Source organism: Buteo buteo, chromosome 15 (assembly GCF_964188355.1).
Source record: "Buteo buteo chromosome 15, bButBut1.hap1.1, whole genome shotgun sequence".
NCBI lineage: Eukaryota > Metazoa > Chordata > Aves > Accipitriformes > Accipitridae > Buteo > Buteo buteo.
The window spans coordinates 9,858,904-9,881,080 of NC_134185.1; the positions used below are offsets into that span (position 1 = coordinate 9,858,904).

Below are 22,177 nucleotides of genomic sequence, written 5' to 3' on the forward strand. Positions count from 1 at the left end.
CCTAAAGAGATAAAGATCTAGAAACCAAAGAGTTGAAGATGTACTCTGAATACCATCACCATGAGGCATCCTGAGCCACCTTCCATCATACACATTAGTTTTGAATCTTCTCCAAGGTTAAATTATATCCTGCACTTGTAGTTCTTAGCTACAAATACACATACAAATTTTCTTACATATTATTACATTTCCCTACTAACCTTTCATTTTCCCAGTATTGCATTATGACATAGCATATCTTTCCATGTCCTTGAATTCTTGGAGCATTTGCTTTATTACAACCTTTCTCCTGAGGATGATTATCCCAACATTTACCTTGAAATACAAGCTCATTCACATATAGTTGTGAAAACATTTGAAGACATTAATTTTGTTTCCAGAGGATCTTGAAAGTGATGTTAGAGAATACCATGCATACTTTGGCCTGCTCTATACCAGAGACTGCAAGCATTCATGCAGGCTACATCACTATGTTTAGAAGCAGTTGCCAGTATATTTTTTTTTCTTTTTATCACTTTCATTTAAAATTAGGTATGGCTGCTTAAGACTGTAAAATGCCTTTTCATCATCCTCTCTTATTACTCAGATCTTGTAAAAGAAATCTTTTGTAAACGAAATTAAAAGTTTAGCAAAAGGCTTCCTCTAGGACTTCAAAGCAAAAAGTATTTGCTAAAACTCTCCATTTCATTTTTACTGTCCTATAGCATTAAATTGGGGGTTTATTTTCTTATTTACATTTATCATGCCACTTTTATATTCAGGATATGCTAAAGAAATTGCAAAGAAAATAACTGCATACTACTTATAATCAAATTTTCAAATATTACATACTTGGCCATATCCATATAAGCATAAGAAATATTATTATAAAGTGAAAAATATTTCTAGAGAAGTGCAATTTTGATCAGGAGGCTACTTTTTAGTGGCAGGAATAAAACATCTCTTCTTTTTCAACATAGTAACTTGCTTAGGGGTATCAACTTTCTCAAAATTTCTTTCTTAAGGGGAAAAGCAAAAATGCTTCATCCTCAATGTGGTGTTGGTTATAATGCATTAGACAAGTATGCATCTTTTAGCAACATTCAAGTAATCTACACAACTAAAAGCATGAAGTGGTTTTCAGCATTGTGTTTTAAAAAAAGATATATTTAAATTGTAGTATTTAATGGAATCTTTTACTGAAGCCCACATTTAATTGAAAACATAGTGAAAACAAGCAATAAAACACTGAGAACAATCATTTGTGCTATAAAAAGGGGGAAAAAAATATTATCTGTCCTCAGACAAGGAATCTTGAATGAAGATTTCAAGGAAGAATTTCAGAGGATGAAAACAAGGCCTGGCAAGTAAAACAGAAGGGATTGCCAAGCATTCAAATTTCAGTATGTCACTTTTCCCCCTTGCCTTTACTTCACCTAAGAACTTTTCATGCTAGTCTGCTATTACAAAGAAAATGAAATACAGTAGCAAAAAAAGGATATAAACCAAGTATCATCCAAAACCCCAAACTGATATAACTACCAGAAAATTACTGATCATTTCTTAGAATAACTGGCCCTACTATCACTGGTATGCATTTTACAAGGCAAAATGCAATGGTAAAAAAAAAACCAAACCCAAAGTTTGTTTGCTTTCTTATCTTGCAAAAGCTGAGAGCAAATAAAGGAAAGTGGGAGGAAACACTATTATTTTTAACATGTGTGAGATGCTTAGCTCCATTACTTTGCATCATCAGTATCTATACAGAAATGCTATTAAAGACAGAGAACTTTAAGAAAAAACAAAGTAACACAGGAAAAGTGATTTGATGGCACCTCTCCTAATGTTCACACACCCAGTATAACATTTTACCAGTGTGACTCTTTGAAGAAAGAAAAGCCCAGACAGAAGATGTGGCTGTGTCAGGGGCAACGATTTCAGTGTCAATATAGAGCAAGACGACAGACAATTAAGAACATACAGGGGAGAAAAAAAAAATTAAATTACTTGCAGAATCCATTGCAGCTTTTCCAAGTTAAGTTAGAGGAATAGAATTATTTCCTGTTATTGGTTTCCTTTTTGCCAAGCATACCAGGCAATATATTTGCTGCTGTTTCACATTCATTTTGTGTATGAACTCTTGGTATTTCAGAGCACAGCAATTCCACGCTGCAAGTCAGCAAAGGAGTTTCAGCCATGCCAAAACCTGTCATTGCCATGGTACTTAGCTTAATGAATTTACGCACACTCTCTTTCCAATCAAAACCAGGGCAAGCTATAGTCCTGCCAGCGTAAGATGCCGTCATACACAGACTTAATGTTTCATGAGACAATAACCTTCTGTCTAAGGTACTTAACAGCTTCTACCTGTGCAATATTCAAATGCTTGTACTTAATCTTTTGTACGAGCGAAGACTATGCCAGATGCATGCTGGAAGAAACATTCTTTTTCTAGAATTGGTACGTTCACATCCAGTAGAAGGCAATAGCTGCATGCTCTTATGCAAGGTTGTCCTTGAGCACCTGCCTGTACAAGGAGCACTTGAGTTTTTCTTTCAAGTTCCAGTTAAAATAGACAATGTCTTCTGGCATCCTCATCAGTGAAGGTATTCAAGGAGTAACTGTGGTAGGATCACAGTCACTCTTCCCTTCAAAATGCTTCGATACAAGTATAAGTACAGGAGACCAGAGTTCTCTTATTGCCTTGAAAGACTGAGCTCACACACATGTAACGCACATGTTCTCAGAGCCGGATCTCTATTGACATACTCCAATAAGATTGTCAGACACTTGACTTATAAACACAGCTGCAAATCACATTTTGCATGGGCAAGTTTTTGCACACTCAATCCACACAAGCGTTTTATCTCTGCAAAGGAGCCCAAGATGTCATGGTTGACAGTCTTCAAAGGAAGTATCTTCTGCATGCAAATGTTACCAAGCCTTTCAATCAGTGGTCTTAAACGTAAACCCGGACATGTAACGCACAAATGATTTTATTTTGCTAAAAACTGGAGAAAACACCACAGCAATATAATGCCCCACTAATATAAGAGGAAAATATTTTTTTATCAAAGCATAGCATGACATGAATAGTCAGTTTAAGCCTGCTGGGTGTTCACACAGAATACAAATATGATTTCATTTGGGGAGGACTTGTGCATTTATATAATTTTAAGTGCTTAAGAGCCAACCCGATTTAATTTACACAAATTTGCATTGATCCAAGATTACCCCTGAAAGCTTATTTCTTAACTGCTATGGACCTGCGTTACAAAACCATAGACTAGCTGAGGTTGGAAGGGACCTCTGGAGAACGCCTCATCCATCTCCTGCTCAAAGCAGAGTCAACTCGAGCAGGTTGCCCAGGACCATGTTCAGTCAGGTTTTGATTATCTCCAAGGATGGAGACTCCAGCCCAGCTTATCCATTATAAATGGAGCCACACTATTTATTCAGAGTGTAAGGGGAAGGAGAAGATACAAACACCTGGACGAAAAAAGTTATGGTTGAGAAAATACCACTGCCACATGCCACAGAATAAGACTGGGAAATAAACACAGCTTTTAATTTTTTTTCTTATGTTAATTACTAAATTCTTAACTGAAGTATTTTGACTAGCGATCCCTTTAGTGAGAAAAAAGCCTAACTTCTAGTAATTTCAAGTCATTTCTATGAACCAAAGACTTACTTGTTTTCTCAGCTGAAGTACGTCACTAAAACCTGATTAACAACAACAAATTTGTACTGCAAAGCTGCACAGTACAATATCACCTTTATACTAAAAAAGGCATTATACTAAAAACTGGCTTTATGGTATAAAATGCCATATATAACATGTATATAACAGTCTTATGCTCAAGACACATGGATGTAATATTGTAATGTTTGCACTTCTGTTTTAAGAATGTCTGGTCACAGGAACAGGAAACAAATGTCTTCCTTACCCAACCATTTATTTGGAAAAGAGAAAATGCAAAAGACGACTCATAGGTGGGAAATAATGATAGTAATTTTTTGTTTAATTAATTATATACAGACATTAAGCTTAACAGGACAGATTTGGAAAAAAATTATCTTCTGGAAAACCTTTTATTTGCATTTATTTGTAAACATATCTATATTTATTTATGCTTGTTTATTATATGTGTCTATCACGTGTATTAAGTGTACTTCAAAAAAAAAAGTTCCTTTCCTCCACCCCCACCCAAGACAGACAGATTTTTCTTTTCTTTCATTTAACTTGATAAAGCAAGTTTTCTGCAAAGCATTCCCACAATACTCAGAGACAGTTATTTTTATTTGATGATTCCCATTGTGATCAAAACTTCAGTATATGGTGGTTTATTTTGGTTCGAATGGCACAGCATTCAAACTTTTAATACTCTGTCACTTAAAACTGATCTTATCTTTTTTCCTTCCTGCAGATATTTTTGCATTTTGGTGAAGGGCCATTTAAATATCCACAATTATTTGCTAAAAAAATAAAGAATTAAGATTTGGAAATACTGCTATCTCCTCCTGAACTTCACATTGCTAGACCTGTAACTTTCAATCTGTGATGTTTTGAGAAACACAAGTGGTTTTCTCCTATGACCTGAAGTAGGAGCAAAAGTTCTTTGCTAGTTAAGAAACACATACAACAATGGGGTGAAAGGCCTTTTTTCTTCCTGCTTTTAAGTTACAGGTGAATAGAAATTCCTGCAATTCAGACAGAAACAAACAATTGAAACAGCCTTAAAGTCTTAAATGTCCTGAAACATAGGAAAAAACAAGCTGTATCACGAAGGGAATACTTCAAGGCAGAGTTAAGGAGGAGATGGAGATGAAAGGACAGAGAAAGTTTTCTCCTATGGTAACATCAGTGGTTAAAGCAGGGGTCTCCAAGAAATTTTACGCTTTGCTACAGCAGGGACTCAGACTAAAACATTCTATCTTGGGAAGCTACTGCTCTGTGATAACTGATAATGCCCGCCCTGAGAGCACTGGAGGGTAGTTAACCTAGAAAAGATATCACATTCATGAGCTCTTCACTCATGTTCTGTCTCCATAAAAAAAAAAAAAAAAAAAAAAAAGGTGGTTGTGGCAACTTTAAATTACAAAAAAGCCTTGCCACCAACAGACAGGTGTCTAAAAGCCATGTATTACATACAGATAAGAAGACAACCCACAACAGAGAAAAGTGAGGCACAGCAAAAAAAATAAAGGAATAGTGTTTTGTTCTAGGGCCTATATGACACATTTAGAAAAAAAAAACCCCAACATTTGAGTATTCATAAATTTTTAAAGCCCCCCCCAGGTTTTTTCTTTAAAAAACCCAAACACAACAACACTATATTACATATTAATTTTATAATATTTTATAAATTTTATATTTGTTTTAATGCATATGTATCTATATGCATGTAAAGACATTACTGACTTTCAGTTTCACATCAATTCATTTGCTTCTGATGACCTTTGTATCATTTGGTTATTTAAATAATAAGTTCATGCGAACAGCACTGGAATATTACAATTGAAACTTAGGAGCTGATTTTTTGAAGAAAGCATTCTAGCAGAAGTATATATTTAGCTTAATGATTCCCAATCATCAACCACCACAGCTCAAAAAACACCCACAAAATTTCATCTGTACTACAATAAAAAAAACAAGGGACTCAGGCTTTGATAACTAGGATAAAGTTTCATTGCCATGCTTTACCTGTCTAGGTCAGATGTCAGCCTTTCAAAATTCTTCAGAATACTATAAACCTGGGCATCTTGACTAACAAAGCAAGGTGGCAATAATCCATGAATATTCAACTGTTGCCTCTCCTCCAAGGTAAAAGCCATGCCCTGAAAAAAGAAAAAATAAAAAACTTGTATACATATATATGAGAGATATTCCTTTTAAGAAAATTCTGCAGCAAAGCATAGCACAGGTAAAGTCAGCATCAGAAAAGCTATTTAATATTAAGCAGAATTAACAATTATGCAATGATTTTGGAAGAAGTTTTTACTGAGTCATAAGAGAACAGGCCTGTACAGTACAATGACTCCATCCCAGCACAGAATGAGTTAAGGTCTTCTGACACTGCAAGACTATTACCTGCAAAATTATTAAGTTACAGCTGAAGAAGAGAGCAGCAGTGTATTCTCACTCACTCATCTCTTTGGCTATCTTCTAAACACAAAGCATGGATAATGTTCATTTTCAGTGTAAGCATTATGCTTTTAATACCTGGAAATTTTTCAAGATCTTAGTTATCTCAGATGTTCATGTGAATTTTTAACAGAACTCTGAGGTACAATAAAGTCATCGCTATCACGTTATAGTCAAAGAGCTTGGTTCGGCACCTAGTGAAGTCAGTCAATAGAAACATGGCCATAACGAGTTCAGTGCAAACTTATTTTGTTTTTCAAATTCACATTCATTTACAGTAAGGAAAATCTGTACAGACTTACTGGATTTCCTTATTGCATCCAGAAAAGACATTTAAAAGTATTTAGTATGTTCTGTGGACAGTCACAGAATGCTTAACACTTAAATCCAGCTTGTGGATTGGCAGAGACTGCCAAAGAGCTGCTTTTTAATGAGGTCTGTCTGTCTAAAACATATTCAGAAATTACCCAAGCTATTGTAAGAAAGAAGATGCCTTTACAGCAGAAACAGGACCATGGGTTTAGCACGCTAGTACCAAGCACTCTGACTGCTGAAGTTTTACTTCGCTGTGGTAACTACAGCCAGGCAGGACTGACGGACAGGATCAGACCTTTGACAGTTTTTGGGGATAAAAAGGAATGTCAGAGGAGTTTCTTCCATGTATGACATATGAAATCTATGCATTTCTTTCACACTATAGCCACTGGTTGGTGGCTCCACAGACACGTTACAGCTCTCCTTTAGCATCACACCTGCACTGCTTCCACTCCAGAACCGGTACTGGCAGACCTGCAAGTGTCTTTAAGGTCTCTCTTAGGTTAATACCAAAAATGTCTATAATCTTGGCAATATGCTTACCATGTAGCTTAAATATATTCAAAAGTTAATGTACTAGAGGTTAGATAGCACTTATTACCCTACCAAGAAGGTATATGTGTGCATGTGTATATACACATATATAAACAAGCCATTAGACAGTTACCTAATATTCTACACCTATTGTACAACTATCTACAAAATACTTTGTTTCTTATGAAAAAAATATTTGAGAAAACACCTTGGGAGACATGAAAGGAAAAAAAAAGCAATGTAATGTTTCTACATTTACTCTCCTTTGGAAAATAAATACTACTAACATACTTTCACAACTACCTCTATAAATATACTTTTAAAACTTCTTTGTTCATGCTGCCATTAGAATTAGCTGGATCAACAAATGATGGGAAAAACTGGGTAAAGCAAGAGCACAAATACAAAAGGCATCCTTCAGTGTACATTTCCACTACTCTTGCCTTTTCAAGAGAACAAATTCACAGTCCTTTACATAATGACGTTACTGCCTTTGCATACTCTTCTTTGGCACAGATATAATGAATTTTTCAAATTTCTAAGATGGAATGCTAGTTCCTTTTTTCCCCTCAGACACCGTATATACTCAAAAGAAAAGAATTATCATTAAAACAATTTGCCTGATGATTTAATAAGGCCATTTTATGCAATAAATGTATGCTATTTCACCTGCTTATAATAGGAAGAGCTTAACTACATAAGTTTTGTGGTTCATCTCTAAATTTCTTGCACTAGCTTCTCAGATTTTCTTTTCTACATCAGAAATATTTTTTCCTGTTTGAAGTGTTGTTTCCCAGCCATCCAGCAGAGAGGGCTCTAGGTCCAGATTGGTGTACACACTCCTTTCTCTTCCTGAGAGCTGCATTTTGTGCGCACCTGGGTGAGACAGACTTTCATCATCTAAAGTGCACTCCAACTATGCTAAAAGATATGGACATTTTTATTTTGCATTCTGTATTACAAATAAATTGTCCAAGAAGAACAACATGTGACAATCTAAAAGCAGCACAAGAGCAAGAGACTGCAACCATAAGTATTAACCTTTGCCTAATTTGTTTTCATTTATTCACTGATTTATGCATTCAAAAGATAACATATACATCACAGAGATGCAAAGTATAGCTGTTATTAAGCCTCCCAGCTCAGAGTTTGTAGTTCTTTGAGGGTTGGGTTTCATATGCTTCTTTATATGATCTGGTTTCGGTAAAACTAAGTTGTTCTTCAGCCACCTCATTATCTTTCTTTCTCACAAACCTTCTGGCAGAACTGTTGGGTTGGGTTTTTTTATTGCTCCTTTGACACAAATGCCCTCTCGTATTCTCAGTTGTACAGAAAGCTCTCTGAGTATGGCTTTTTGGTTTTCATTTTCAAGAAGTTCAACTCATTCAAAGACATTTGATTTTGAATTTGTCTGTCCATTTGTAATGTTGTGAAGTTTTGTAATTGTAGCAGTGATTTCTATTACTGCACATTGGTCAGTATTCTTTCATTATTTAATCTCTATCAGTTTATCAGCCCAGCTCTAACTATACATCCTCTGCCCATCTTCTCTCTTTTACCCCGAAACCCCTCAACTACAAGGTTGTTTTAGTGGAGTTACATATACAACAATTCTCTTGTTCAGTTGCAGTACTGGAAAGCCATAAAACGGAATAAACAGCACAACATCATCTCGCATCAGATAGCTTTTTGCACTGGCTTTTGACTGAATTCTCAAGCAGTGCTGGAGAAGACAGAGCACATTCAAAATATTTCAAAAGCTGTCTCAGCCTCTGTTCACAGTCAGCAGAGACAAGTCTTACCTCTTAAAAATACAAATCAGATTGCATTGACGCAGTTTTTGTTCAGACAGCATATCTGAAGCTCATCCAATTGCTAAGTTTATATAAACTTCTCAAGGAAAAGAGAGTGCACTAAAGTAATGTGTGCATCCTGTCTATGTGCTCATGAGATTCAGCTTCACTAAAGGGTAGCCAGAACATCTCCAAACAGCATTCATTGCAGCAATCCTCCTTCAATTTCTTTTAGGACTTAGCCCTCTTTTGTTCTAGTAGGCCAAAATTTCCATTTTTAGAAACTCCTACTCTTTTAGAAAAAAGCTTATTTCATTCTGTTGGCCTCACTGCAGGTATGCCATAAAGCTATTATCTTGAGAGCATGCAGAAGGAGGCTGGCTTAGAAGAGGAAACCATGTCCACATCCAAGGTTCTCTGACTCAGTGACTCTTTCCTTAGTTTCCAGTAGGAGAATATCAAGGCCCGTAAGACTCTGTGTCATCCCTGGGACTCAGGAGACAACCACCAACACCAACATCCAAACTCAAGTACCCGCATGTATATTTGAGCTGACTGGATCTGGAAGGGGGGGAGGAAGAAATTAAGAGGAAGGTAAAAAGGTGTAGCAAGGAAGTATATCTAGGAGTCCTATCTATTCTACAAGAAAGAAGTCTCTGGATTGCTGACCTAAGACACTACTAGAGAAAAATCACAGTCTCTGAAGCATTTTGGGGACAGCAGACAAGTAGGTTCACCATTGTCTCAGAGTCCATCAAAAAGTAAATACCTCTCCACTGAAAAACTCATTCTGTACATCTAAATCATAAAAGTGCAGTGAACCAATTTCAATGAAACTGTGAACAAACCACCCAGATCTGAGGGACTCAGATACGCACAACATTGGCTACCACGGCTGGAAGGAGGACAGCTGGCTCTACGCCACCTCTTGCAGCCTCCCTCCGCAGCGGCTGGTAACCCTGAGCAGAGTAAAAGAGGCTGGGGAGCGCTCTGCCAGACAAAGCGCTGAGAAAATCCCACAGCTGCCTGAAATACAAGTCTGCTCAAGGTCTGAATCAATTCTTTGAACAAATGGACTTACAGAACCCTGCAATTCCATATTCTTAAAAAAACAAAAAAACCAAAAAACAAAAAAACAAAAAAAAACACACACAAAGGAAACGCAAACAAGACAAATGCTTTTGGCTGAAAGACCGAAAACCTCCAGTTACTGGTGAAGAGTTTTTTCCCCAAAATGTCCCAAATGAAAAATCAGTATCATCACTACAAGTTGCCAGTCACACATCATCCCATACTGCTCACACCACTTTATGCACAAGATCGTCTCCAGGAGAAATTCAGCTGCAGAACTAGATGCAGTCCTTATGAAAACATGATCTTTGGTATGTGTAACTGTTTGCAAGCAACTCTTTTGCAGGTCAAACTTTTGCCTTCAGTAATTTTGGCTTCTTATACTGCTCTAGTACTGTTAAGGGGGAATACAAGTCAAAATTGATAAAACAATTTTCTTTTGCTGTGTTTTATGTAAAACTTAGGCTGAGGAAGCAACAAAATGTATGTATAGTCCTGCTAGGTATGAGCTACATGAAAACAGTTTCAGGCACCTAAAATATCATAAGACCCTTTAAGAGAAGAATATTTAAAAAAAAAACAAAACAACACAACCCTGCAAAATTTTACATGTTCAAGAAAATTTTTTATAAAATCTCTATAAAAATATGGCACACATGAATTTTCAAATATTTAAGAGTTTAATGATCTGCAAATCCCTTTGAGATATATGATTTGTATTTTTAAAAAATCACCTTACAAACAGACAAAAATAGAATTTTACACGCATTTCCCCTCCATTTTGCATTTTTATTATCTGAATATGACTTCAGAGAAACCAGATAAATACTCTAAATACTCCATGTCCAACACTCATTTCAAGGCACAAAACCTCAGGAAATAGTTAGAATAACTGACCTGAGCACACGCTGTGTAATAAACTCATTCTGCTGAAAACAAATGTGGTTCATGGCAAGGCATTGGGGTTGGAGCACTACATATGGCTGAAGATGTTAGTGCTAGTTTCTCTACCCATTCTTGTCATGACTGCCAAAAAATATTAGAAGCACAGGCAACTAATGCAGCTATTTAGATGAACATCTCTTCTGCAACCAGCACTTTAGGCCAGAGTGGTCACACAAAGTACCCCTGTAGGTAAGGAGAGGGAGTAATTTTTTTAATGGTGCAAATTCACACACCATTTTCTGTCATCAGGTGTCTTCTTTTGGACCTGATTAAAAATAGCCCCACAAACTGTCAATTTACATTAACTTAGAGCTCCACGTTTCTTCCTAGGAATGATTTGTTGCAAAAACTATATGCAAAGAAGGGCTTGAATAGCAGAATCCAGTTCTCATTAAAAAAAATGGATTTATTAAAATATAGAGGAAAAACATAATCCTTTTAAATGGTACTCATGAAGACAAGGGAGAGAGATGACAATTACAATTACAGTTTGACGATGTGTAGCATTGAGTTAAGAAATGAAAACTGAACATAAAAATACAAACTTTCTGTTGCAACCCTCCGGCAACCCACACAGAAAAAAGCTTAATGAATTTTCCGAAGCAAAGAAGATTGGTAACCATTTGTAATGCAAGGTATTACTAGACTGCACGTAGAAAAGTCACTGGTGAGACAGAACTGCCAACTTTCAAAAAAGTACAGTTATTTTCCTCCAAAATTATGCTCAGACCCCTGTTTAGGCATTTAGTGAGGCACATTGGTTAGACCTGGATTATGCATTTTGGATTAAGGTTTAAAAATCAGTATACAAACTGGTGATTAACAATCCATTAGCTTCTTTGGCAGAGGAACTGTGGTTTTGTTGCCTTTATACAGTACCCTGGACTACAAACTGAGATCCCTAAACCAGCAGTGAATCCTGCTACTAAAGGCCCGCACTGGAGTCCGAAAAGCCAGCCACATACAGGTAACTACCCTGGCCGGGACAAGGAAGGAGAAAGCCAGAAAAGAAGGACCAGTGAAGTGTAAACAGCAGAACCCAGTTTAGATAAAGCACTTGTGCTCCTTCTGATAAGCCTCTGTGCACAGGCATGCATCAGGACTTGTGAGGCTGCAAGGCATGATGAAGGTAAATGGAAAAAAATATACTATAGTTGCTGGGCACCGCACTGACCATACAAGAAAAGAAGGAACCGTCCTAGTTTCAGCTATAAAATGCCAAAAGGCACAGGTTTTGTTTTATGCATATATTTTTTAAACACAGCTTTTTAACAGGTATTTAAGTGGACCAACTATATCCTGACATTTGGCATTTAAAATTTCAAAGTTGTTTTTCTAGAGTCGTGATAGATCTGCTGCAGCATGTTAAACACACAGGGTTTTTTTATAGTTTTCAGCAAAGCCGAGAGACCCAAAGTATATTCACAGCCCAATTCTAAGTCCATAGGATTTTCAAAAGCAAAATTAAAAAGACAAGTCAACAGGGGAAACTGAAACAAAAGTCAAAACCAGCTTCCAACAAGTAAAGCACAAACAAATACAGTAGCTAATAAACACACCCAGGGACTTATGACTCAAAACAAATGCAGATGGCCAGAAAGAGATCAGACTTCTCTTGGCAAATTCATCATGGGAACGTGTGGGCAGCTTGGCAGCCTTGCAGTGAGCTGATATGGTAATTGCATACAAGCGTGATTCAGACCAGCACATTAGAAATGAGACATCACAGGATTCTTATTTTAGCAATCTTCCTTTAACCCACTGTAAATAATTATCTGAAAGTAAGCAAGCAAGCCTATTTTAAGAAACTTTTTGTATATATTTGTTTCATTATACATATACACAGTAAAATCTTTCTGCATTGCATAATCTCTCCTTACCTTAAGTTTGTGAAGGCTGTATTACACAAACAGCAGACAATAGCAAGCTGAACAGAAAAACAAGTCACCAAGATAATAACATACAAAAATATACTGCATGTGGTGGTATAATGTAGGATGGGACTGAGTCTAGTTAGACACTAAATTTAGGTGGTCATATGCAATCTAGTTACCTATTCTCCCATGATAATAATAGGATATATAGTATTGATTAAAATAAAAAGCCTAAAGAAAGATCCAGCTCACCCTAGAATAGTTACCTTGCAGTCAGCAATCCAAATTGCTCCAGTGAGTATATTGACTATAGACCAAATTCAGATTTGCACACATAAACACCTACTGTCCACTGGGAGCCTCAAAGGTATTGGGGAAATCAACATGGCATTGCTCATTACGGCAATGATATCAAGTATAAATCAACTGCATAGAAGACTTGCACAGCAACAGATGAAAGCCAGGCACAATACTCCTCTGTATCTCAAGGGGCACTAGTTGCCTGTATGTGGGCTGCTATGTCAAGCCTCGATCGTCCTTTTGACTCCTCAATCCACGTGTCCCGTTAAAAATCATCTTACCCTGAATCCTTCATATTGTTACAAGAATTTTCAATCTCAAAGCAACCACAAAATTGCTAGAGCTGCATTTGTATGCTTTCAAATAGAGCTGGTTGTCTTAAAAGCAGATTTCATGTAACTTTAAAGCCATAAAATCATTTACAAAGTGCAACATGTCAGGGGACAGAAACACGCAGCACTCCAACTCCCAAACTCACAGACCTGTGTGTCTTACAGCACCTGCAGCTCAAATGAGTAAGATGCTCGTGGAGAGTTGTATTAGAGAAGATCTGCAGAGATGCCTAGCCTCTCACTTTTCATGTGAGAATAACAGTTCTGCAGTTTAGCAGGCATGAGTTCATGTGTGCTCCATAGGTCCCCAGGTCCGTGGATGGAGAAGTAGTTTCCAGGACACAAGAGGTGACACTGTGCCCGCCAAGAGGCAGCGCGTGAAGTCTCCCAAGATCTGCAGAGCTCCAGAGACTGGTCGTGCTGCTGACTCCATGAGAACTGATAAACTCATCACACCAGAGTCACCAGCTCTGCGCGAGGTCCCCAGCACACACTTCCCTCATGTTGCACGGCTCAGACAACACCCAGAAAGGCGGTGGCTGCTGCCTGCAGACAAGGACTGCAGAGGGATACCTGATGAAACAAGGGGCCCTGAGGGACTTTCGGAACACCCACCTCGAAGGTGCATCAGTACAAGCCTCTGCTTCTCACCAAGGGGGAGGCTGCTCTCCCCACTGCTCCCACCTGGGAGCTACAACAAACACGTGTGCATGAGCAAACTGCGAGCTGCCTCAGTGGGCATAGTTATCTGCTATGAACAGCAACAGCTTGATTCTGTTAGTAATAACAGCTACATCAATAAGAGACTTCCTAACAAATACTGGTTGTGATCTGTGTCTCCCCTGACTCGATCCCCTAGCAGGGACACCACACCAGTGCAGAGACCTGTCTCAGCTCTCTCGGTCGCTGCTAGCAGACAAGAACAAACAGCAGCATGAAACACAGCTTAAGATGTAGAGCCAAAGAAGCTGAACAAATATTGAGGGGTTTTTTTGCCCCTGGCTATTTCTGAGACATTTTTATTAGAGTAAAACTCCCTTGGGATGTATTGACCGTCAAAGATGCCTACTTAGGAAAGCTCTGGCTATGGGAACCATTCTGGAAAGAGACAACAGCAGTTTACAACATCACTTTCAAACTTGTTGAGCGTGTTCTTATGACAGGCGTCAATTTTCAACATAGCCTACCTATTCTATAGGTTAAAAACACTGGTTGTAGGCCACTTCAGAGGTCTAATCCCCTGGATGAATCATGGTAACAAAATTAATCCTGTTAATTACTGCCTTTGCCAATATTGTTTGTGTTCTACAGATGTATCAATGTGCAGTTGCATGTTTAGATATATAATTTACAGGCACAGGAATTAATTTAATGCATGATAGTGATTTTTGAAAAATAAAGTTATCACTAAGTTTTGCTAGACCATATCTGAAATTCTACTTAAGAAATTAATTCACTTGTATAGTAGATGCTGTGAGTCAGTACTGGTATAACTCTAATCAAGGATGCCTGCAATGCTCTCAGTGGAATAACTAACATGGAACCTCTATTTATGAAGGGAATTTAGATAAGCATAATATCAGCTGATGCAAAATATATTGCTAGCCAGAAGGATTCCAAATAAAATGCCAAATAAAAGCTCTCTAATTGTAATAATTTTACAAATAAAGTACAGTCTCCAAGTACGCAGTCTCCAGTATGCAATATTTATATTTGCAAAATCAGATATTATTTGAGTCAGTCACGATTTCCATGTAGGTAGAAGAGGAATTTCTGTGACTGCCAAAAATTCCATCTGTCTAAAATAAGTACTTAACCAAATACAGGTTAGTAAGCCCTGAAATCCTGAGGGGATGTGATAAACCTGATACACTTAACAGATTTTATTGTTGCCTTTCAGACTAAACAGATTACCAACTTCTGTATTCTGGGCTTCTGATAGGACTAAGCAACCGATTTCTCTTCACTAGAATGATAAATAATTAACACAAATATTTTAAATACTACAACACAGAGTTGCTTAGAGGAAGGCAGAAGCCAATCTCAATACTATGGTCTTCTCTTCTAGTACTACAATGGTATAAATGAAATCTAAAGAAACAGCCTAAAATAATGCAACACAAAAGGATGCAAGCAGAAAGAAATGGCAGAAGGCATGTTTCTGCAGAACTACTGCAATGAAGGTGCAGACCTGATATTTTTTAGTGGGCAATTAAAAAAAAAAAAAAAAGCTTTCCACACTGATTAGCTTATCTTAAAATTGTATTTTTAAGCATCTTCCTAATTACGGCAACTCAAAAATAAGTTAATCTTTCCGCTGATGAGCAAGCTACTAAGTGCCTACTTGGCTTGCAGTCGCTGACAGACAGATGCCTGACATCATGTTTTCCTTCCCTTCCAGTTTCTCCGTGGGTAGGTGCTATTCCTTGACCCACAGCTGCTCCTACCTGCACGGTCCTTGAGCTGAAAGATGACTGCATTGAAACAGCTCCTTCCACACCTGCAACAGTACCAGCATCATCAGCCTGGGAGGATTCTCCTGATTGCATCGGTGTGGTGACAGGGACTGGCCAGCCTGATGAACTACAAAGATCTGACCTGAGAGCCGAGGGCACTGAAACATGCTGACACCAGTCACACAGATTATCAGATTACTCATGGGTAGCACACTGTTTCACTGTGTCTAAAAGTTACATGCCTACTCAAAATTAGTCCTCTGGGCACCCTCCACTGACCATGGAGGAAGACTGAGTGGGACTCTAGGAGGTAGCCCTTTCTCTTTTTTGGACTATAAAGTAATGTAAACAACTACTTCGGACTAAATGCACAAGATGAATACTTTCCATTGTCATAGGTAACCCAGGATTTCTATTACCACAGTCTATCACCTGTAAGTCTGTTGGTCACACGCAGTCATAGCATGTATTGCATACCTATCCATCATTTCCCATTCTGCAGATCGCAACCTACTTTCCCTTTTATCATCTCAGTCTAAGAGCTGGCAATACATGTATATGTGAAAACAGCAAAGCCTATCCAAACCCTTTGTTTGGGGAGCTTGCCTCATCCAACCTTGGTATTTGTTCTCAGAATTCAGCAGTACATTAAAACCAAACTAAAGCAACATGCAAAATTTACACTCCGAATGCACCTGATCTATGACATTTTGAAATGTCTTGATCTGTAAACTGAACCCCAGCCTACATTATTTCTAGTCAACAACAGACCAAGACTCAACTAAGAACCTTCCCAGCATATCCAGCCCCAAATTCCTACTTATAGCAAAGTAGTCAGCTTTTCTTTAAACTGATTTATTCATGCAACAAAAATATTGTGTAGTGCCAATGCACGTTTTACTTTTATTATCCAAATATATATTTTGTAATCCAGATTTCTATAAAGTCTCATCAAACTGGTACCCAGCCTCTTAAAGTAAGATCTGTTTTCTATATAACCCAGATGACTTATTTTACTAACACCAGTACTGAATTGGACTGAACTGGGTGCAACACTGATGTTTTCTCGCTGGAACTTCCCTCATGTGAAACATGCCTCCTGGACATATCCAGCCTATAAAACTCACTAGCAGAAATGGCTGGCTCCAGTGACAGGCATGTGGAAAGCTAACATCAAATACCAAAACCTAAAAAAAACCGTATGTACAACTGATTTCTGGTGTAAGCGGCAGCACAATATCACCCTAAAAAAGCAAATAAATTGTAAGCAAGCAGTGCAGCCTTGCAGACTAGGAACAAGAGAGAATAGCTCTTGAGTAACCAAAGTACCCTAATCTCAAAAAGAACCATCCACAGACAGATGTACTTCCCTTACTGACAATGTGTACTTATCAGTATTGGGAAATGTACAGGGCTATCAAGAACATTGCAGTTTCTAGCCCCCCAAAAAATAAAAGTGCATATACAGAGTTGCAGACCTTTCCTTGAAACTGTAATCACCAATCTTTTGCTTCCCCATTCAGTGTCCCCAGAATTTATTGATGCTGCCTCCTGTTCTGAAAAGCAACTTTTTCCTCCCTCCTTCTCAGGCCTCCCCAGCTGAAAACAAATTTGTATTGTAACTGTGAAAAGAGAAACAAAACTTGTTGTAATTAAGACATACAGAAGTGAGAGACAAGCATATGTTGGTACATTCTTTTTAAGATTATTCAGTGTAAGAGATTAAATATATAGTATGCAGCTGTAGTAGCAAACCACTCTGCTATTACAGTTGACTTACACTACCCTGACATCCTAAGTCCAAGCAACCAGCCAGGGCTTGCAACCTGCAGAACAAACTCTGGGCTTACAATCTAACCAGCTATTTTTGGATCAGCTTTGTGCAGCCATTAATTTCTGTCTTCTTAAAGGTAGTATCACATAACCAATAACTGCAAACAATAAATTGCACTGCTTTCTTCATTAAATAAGTAGAAATGTTAAACAACTCAATTGGCAAAATATAGAATTAATAAAAGATATGGTAAAAGATTATATTACTAGGTCATTATACTTTATTATCTGATAAACTATGCTATACAGACTTATATTACCTAAATTATCTTTTAATTTCCATGGCCTCAACCCTTATTTTCCAGGCTACATCAGATGGCTATTCAAGAATGTAGAAAAGAAATCTATGTGGATATTAATTGCAAATGTTTTTATGATGTTTAATGCAAGAAAACCCTACACTGTAAACCTTTGCCAAATATTGAATCCTTGAGAGCTTTAGGAAATTTTGGGGGCTATCCTACCACTCTTTTTCCTTTACTAAGTGGAATATAGTATAAGTATAAAAGCAGATGGCTATTGTAGTCAAGAACTCAAATATTAAGAAAAAAACATATCTTCAGATAATGGACCATTCCTAACACCTCAGAAAATGTGCATCATCAAGGGCCTCACAGGATTCTGACCATGCAAAAATCAAACCATTCACAAATGAAACAATCCTGTTTCGAAACAAGAAATTCTTTCTAGTGAAAGAACGTACATATATTCGATAGTATTCTTTACATACATCATCTGTCAGTTTTGCTAAGTACATAGCAATGAAGCACTTGTTTCATGCCAGAGTCTGTTTCTCCATTTTGAGTTCTTAAACACTCATTAGCCACTCTCATTACTAGAAACACAGGCAAAGATTATCACAGCATCAGAAATAGCAGCCAAGGGATAGAAGAGTGCACATAACATTGTCATACATTTAATATTTATACATCTTCCTGAAAATTATAAGCTTATCTAAACTTTGCTACAGAGACTAAATATTGATTTTGGTTTGTTCCATCCATTTAGTTAAGATGTGAGAAAAAACATCAAGGACTGGATTGACTAAGAAGGCAAACTCTTAAAACAAACTCAACAGGAAAAATAAGATACAGTGAGCCAAAAATCTTAGTTTTAGATAACAAAATCGAACTCACACTATCATTTAACCAGTTATAGAGAGAAAGCAAAGTTATGCAACAGCCTTCCTGAGTATGGAAAAAGTTAGGTGATTGAAGGAAGATTTCTACTGATGACAGAATAATTCCATTTAAAACTGCTGTACCTGATAGATTCATACAGCTCTGCTTTTGCCAAAATACAACCTGTATGTCAATTGTATCTGCTTAGAATCTGAATAGGAAAGATCAGACTGAAATAAATCATAGAAAAAGCTGTGATAAAATAAGATATATCACTTTTCTTTTTATTTGACTGCTCTCCAAAAGAGCTAGACTCATCAAAGCAAATACTAGATTAAAGAAAAGTGAACATTATGGAAATAAAATCTGAATGGTATTTAAGGAAACCAGCCAATATAAAAACATCTGAATTTGCTATCAGGCACTCAAGAGTTCTACCTGAAAGACAGAAAATTCGTGAAGGTGAAAAAATGCCAAGAATCCCCTCCTAGCAGACCTGATTCTTTTCAAGTTGTTACTGTTTTCAAAGCAAAGCAGGGATTTACTCGCCTTATATCCATCTGTGCCACTCACAGAAGCTCAAGCCTAAAACAACATGAAAACAAAAACAAAACAGAAAAAAAAAAAATTATCTTAAGAAAACCATTTCCTATGCTGACATTGAAAAACATATCCTGGCATTAAACACAAGCATAGCTGATTGAACCTGAAGGAAATGTCGCCCCTCTGTTCCCAGCTTTCACATCTTCTAGTATCTTGTTACGCAGCCCCATTAAAAGCTTTTTCTAGCTACATAACGGCCGCTTTTCCCGACAGAAACTATCATGCCAGATCCATTACTTTTTGTACAAAATGAGAATAAATATCTTGTTTAAACCTGTTGAATCTGGAGGGGCCATTAACCACAGTCCTCAATGTAAGGTTGTTCTGGACACGCTGAGCTAGCAGACCCATAGCACAGTGTCTATGCAAGATAGTTCGGAGCAATCGATGATACAGAAGAGGAAGTACTTTGAGATAAACTGGAAAACCAAAACATTTTCAGGCTAAAAGCTAAGACATTTCCAAAAAAACCCCACCATTTATGCAATGAAGGCAAAGTATAAGAGTGTGACAGAGGTAAGGAAATACTCCTAACAGGGGTTTAAGTCCTACACGGGGTCCTTAAGCTTAAGATACCTATTTGCAACATATTTTAGGCAACAGTGAGAGACGTACTCAGGCTAAGAAAGATGAAGGATCATCAATTTTCATCATTTTCATAACCAGTTAACTACGAAAAAAGTCTGTCCACTTCTTGAAACACCTCAACAATCCCCAGTAATGTGAACCAGACCAGTAACACCAAAATTAAGTCCCTTTGAAGCAAAACTGAACAAAAAATACAGTAAAGAAACCAACTCAGAAAGACATTTGTGTTCTATTTGTTTATTAACTTCCAGATTACAAATTAGCACACTAAACTTATTTTATTAGTTCCTAAAGTTCAAATGGCGTATTCTCATTACTCATTAAAGAAGATGGAAACATGCAAAAAGGCCCACAAATAATGAGGGCTATATAAGAAAAGCAATCCTCTCCACCAGAGTCCTAGCTGAAATCCATGACGCAGTGGATCCACAGGACCTGAGCAAGCATCACTTCTAGCCTTAACCTCCGTGAACACCCAAGGGAAAGCCTTCTTTGGGGAGCATTCCCTTTCTGGACATTGTTATGCAAAACTTCGGGGGGTTTGGTTGTTTGACATGAAAAGTGCAGCCCCTTCTTGGCTGTTCTTAAGGGAAGTTTAATGCTCACAAGGTACCCGATGGTTAGAAGACCAGCTGGTGAAAAAAAGGAAAACATAGTACAAAAGTACACTGTACTTCTAGTTCACCTAGTGCACGCAACATAGCTGAAGCCATTACTGGGGATTTTGTTTTATTAGTTTTACTATTTCTACATATATTTGAGAGTATATCTTATTTCCAATCTGGCAGCAGATAATCTTAAAACATATTTGTCACACACTATTATGGGAACTCCCACGTGAGTGTGTTAAGGATCTGCATTGTCTTCAAGGGCAAGAAATAGGGAGATAAGAAAACACACAGAAACAAAAGAACCCAACATAGACATATTTTGACATCAAGGCAAAATTTTCCTTTTCTGAGTGTCAAGCTTTTTCTCTAAAAGACGAAAGAATCACAATGAAAAAGCTGGAAAAAATAAACAAAACACACAAACTTATTTTCTCCAATCAAACAGCAAAACAAATTGAACCAAAAGTGTTTCAAAGAGCACAAAGACCTGCTTTTTAGCTTCAGTCACCCAAACTGCCTTTTGGGGGTTTTATACAGCTTATGGTAGAAACTTTAAATGGAAGTGTGGACCACATTCACGGTGGTTATCTGTACCGTGACTACCTATACTGTAGTAATACTGCCAGACACTATTCAGACCATTTCACATGAAGGCATAGGAGCCTTCAGATGTTCACAATCACTCCTGACGACCAGGTACCCGGAGCTCGATGGCAATCTAATAATCTCTTGTTATTTCACCATTGGCCCTGACTGTTTTGCCAAATGTTTCCACTGCTTGCTGCATGAAGAGGGAGTGGCAATCTTTCAAACCAGCATGGTTGGTTTTGAGAGGGACTAGTCTGGCTCTCCTTCTCCAAAAGGGCTGGTCTCAAAAGTAGGTTCTGGTGTTGTACAGAAGCATCAGTTTTAAGCCTCTCAGCATAGCAAAGCAAAACTTGAAAGGAACAGATTTCTCTCATCAGTACTGGCACTCAAAATAAGACCATATGTCTAAGCTATAATATGCAAAATTTTCCAGCAACAGCTTATTTTTCTAGTAGGACATGTGATTTACACAGATTGAACTTTAGGATCCGTTTACAAGATTCATGAGAAAAACTGGTTTCCTTATAGTAAAAAAACCACTTCTCACTGCTCACAGGAAGCAAGCTTTAATATTGCAAAGTCAGTAGCTTTCCTGGGGACACAGACCCAATTTAGTTATGTCTATCTGCCTCTCACAGCAGCCAAAAGAAGTAGCTGACTTTTTAAGAAACAAGTAAAAACAGGAAAGGCACAATAAGGAGTTGCTGGGAGCTGCTGAAAGACCCCAACAGAAAGCAGAGAAAGAGTGCAGAACTGAAATGTTGTGACTGAAAGCAAGGGCAATGGAAAAGTTAAGCCGAAGGCCCAAGCAGATAAGGAATGAAAAGCCAGCTAGGCAAGTGAAACAGTAACAGGATTTATTTTCTATGGATAACTGAAAGAGAGCTCAAAGGTAGGAGTCATGGGCAACACAGAGCAAGTCCAACCTGTGCATGGAAACGCTAAGATCAGGGAACAGGCAAGAATGCAAATGTGAAGGCTGAAGAAACTGAACTCAGAAGAACACAAGAATGAAAAAATAGCTGCTGCAAGTAATTGTGCCAGAAGAGCTTTGGGCTGCTGCAACCTGCTTCACACACAACACATGGA

The 22,177-nt window shown here is 37.7% G+C and overlaps 1 protein-coding gene across 2 annotated transcripts in view; it reads right to left on the reverse strand.

Moving 5' to 3' along the window:
• The window catches only part of ME1 (malic enzyme 1), a 178,750-nt gene that overhangs the window by 129,148 nt on the left and 27,425 nt on the right, over nt 1-22,177 (reverse strand). For both annotated transcript variants that reach the window (XM_075046508.1, XM_075046509.1), the window contains exon 2: nt 5,684-5,817. In XM_075046508.1, the coding sequence (XP_074902609.1) occupies nt 5,684-5,817 (134 nt within the window). The remainder of the gene's footprint in view (nt 1-5,683; nt 5,818-22,177) is intronic.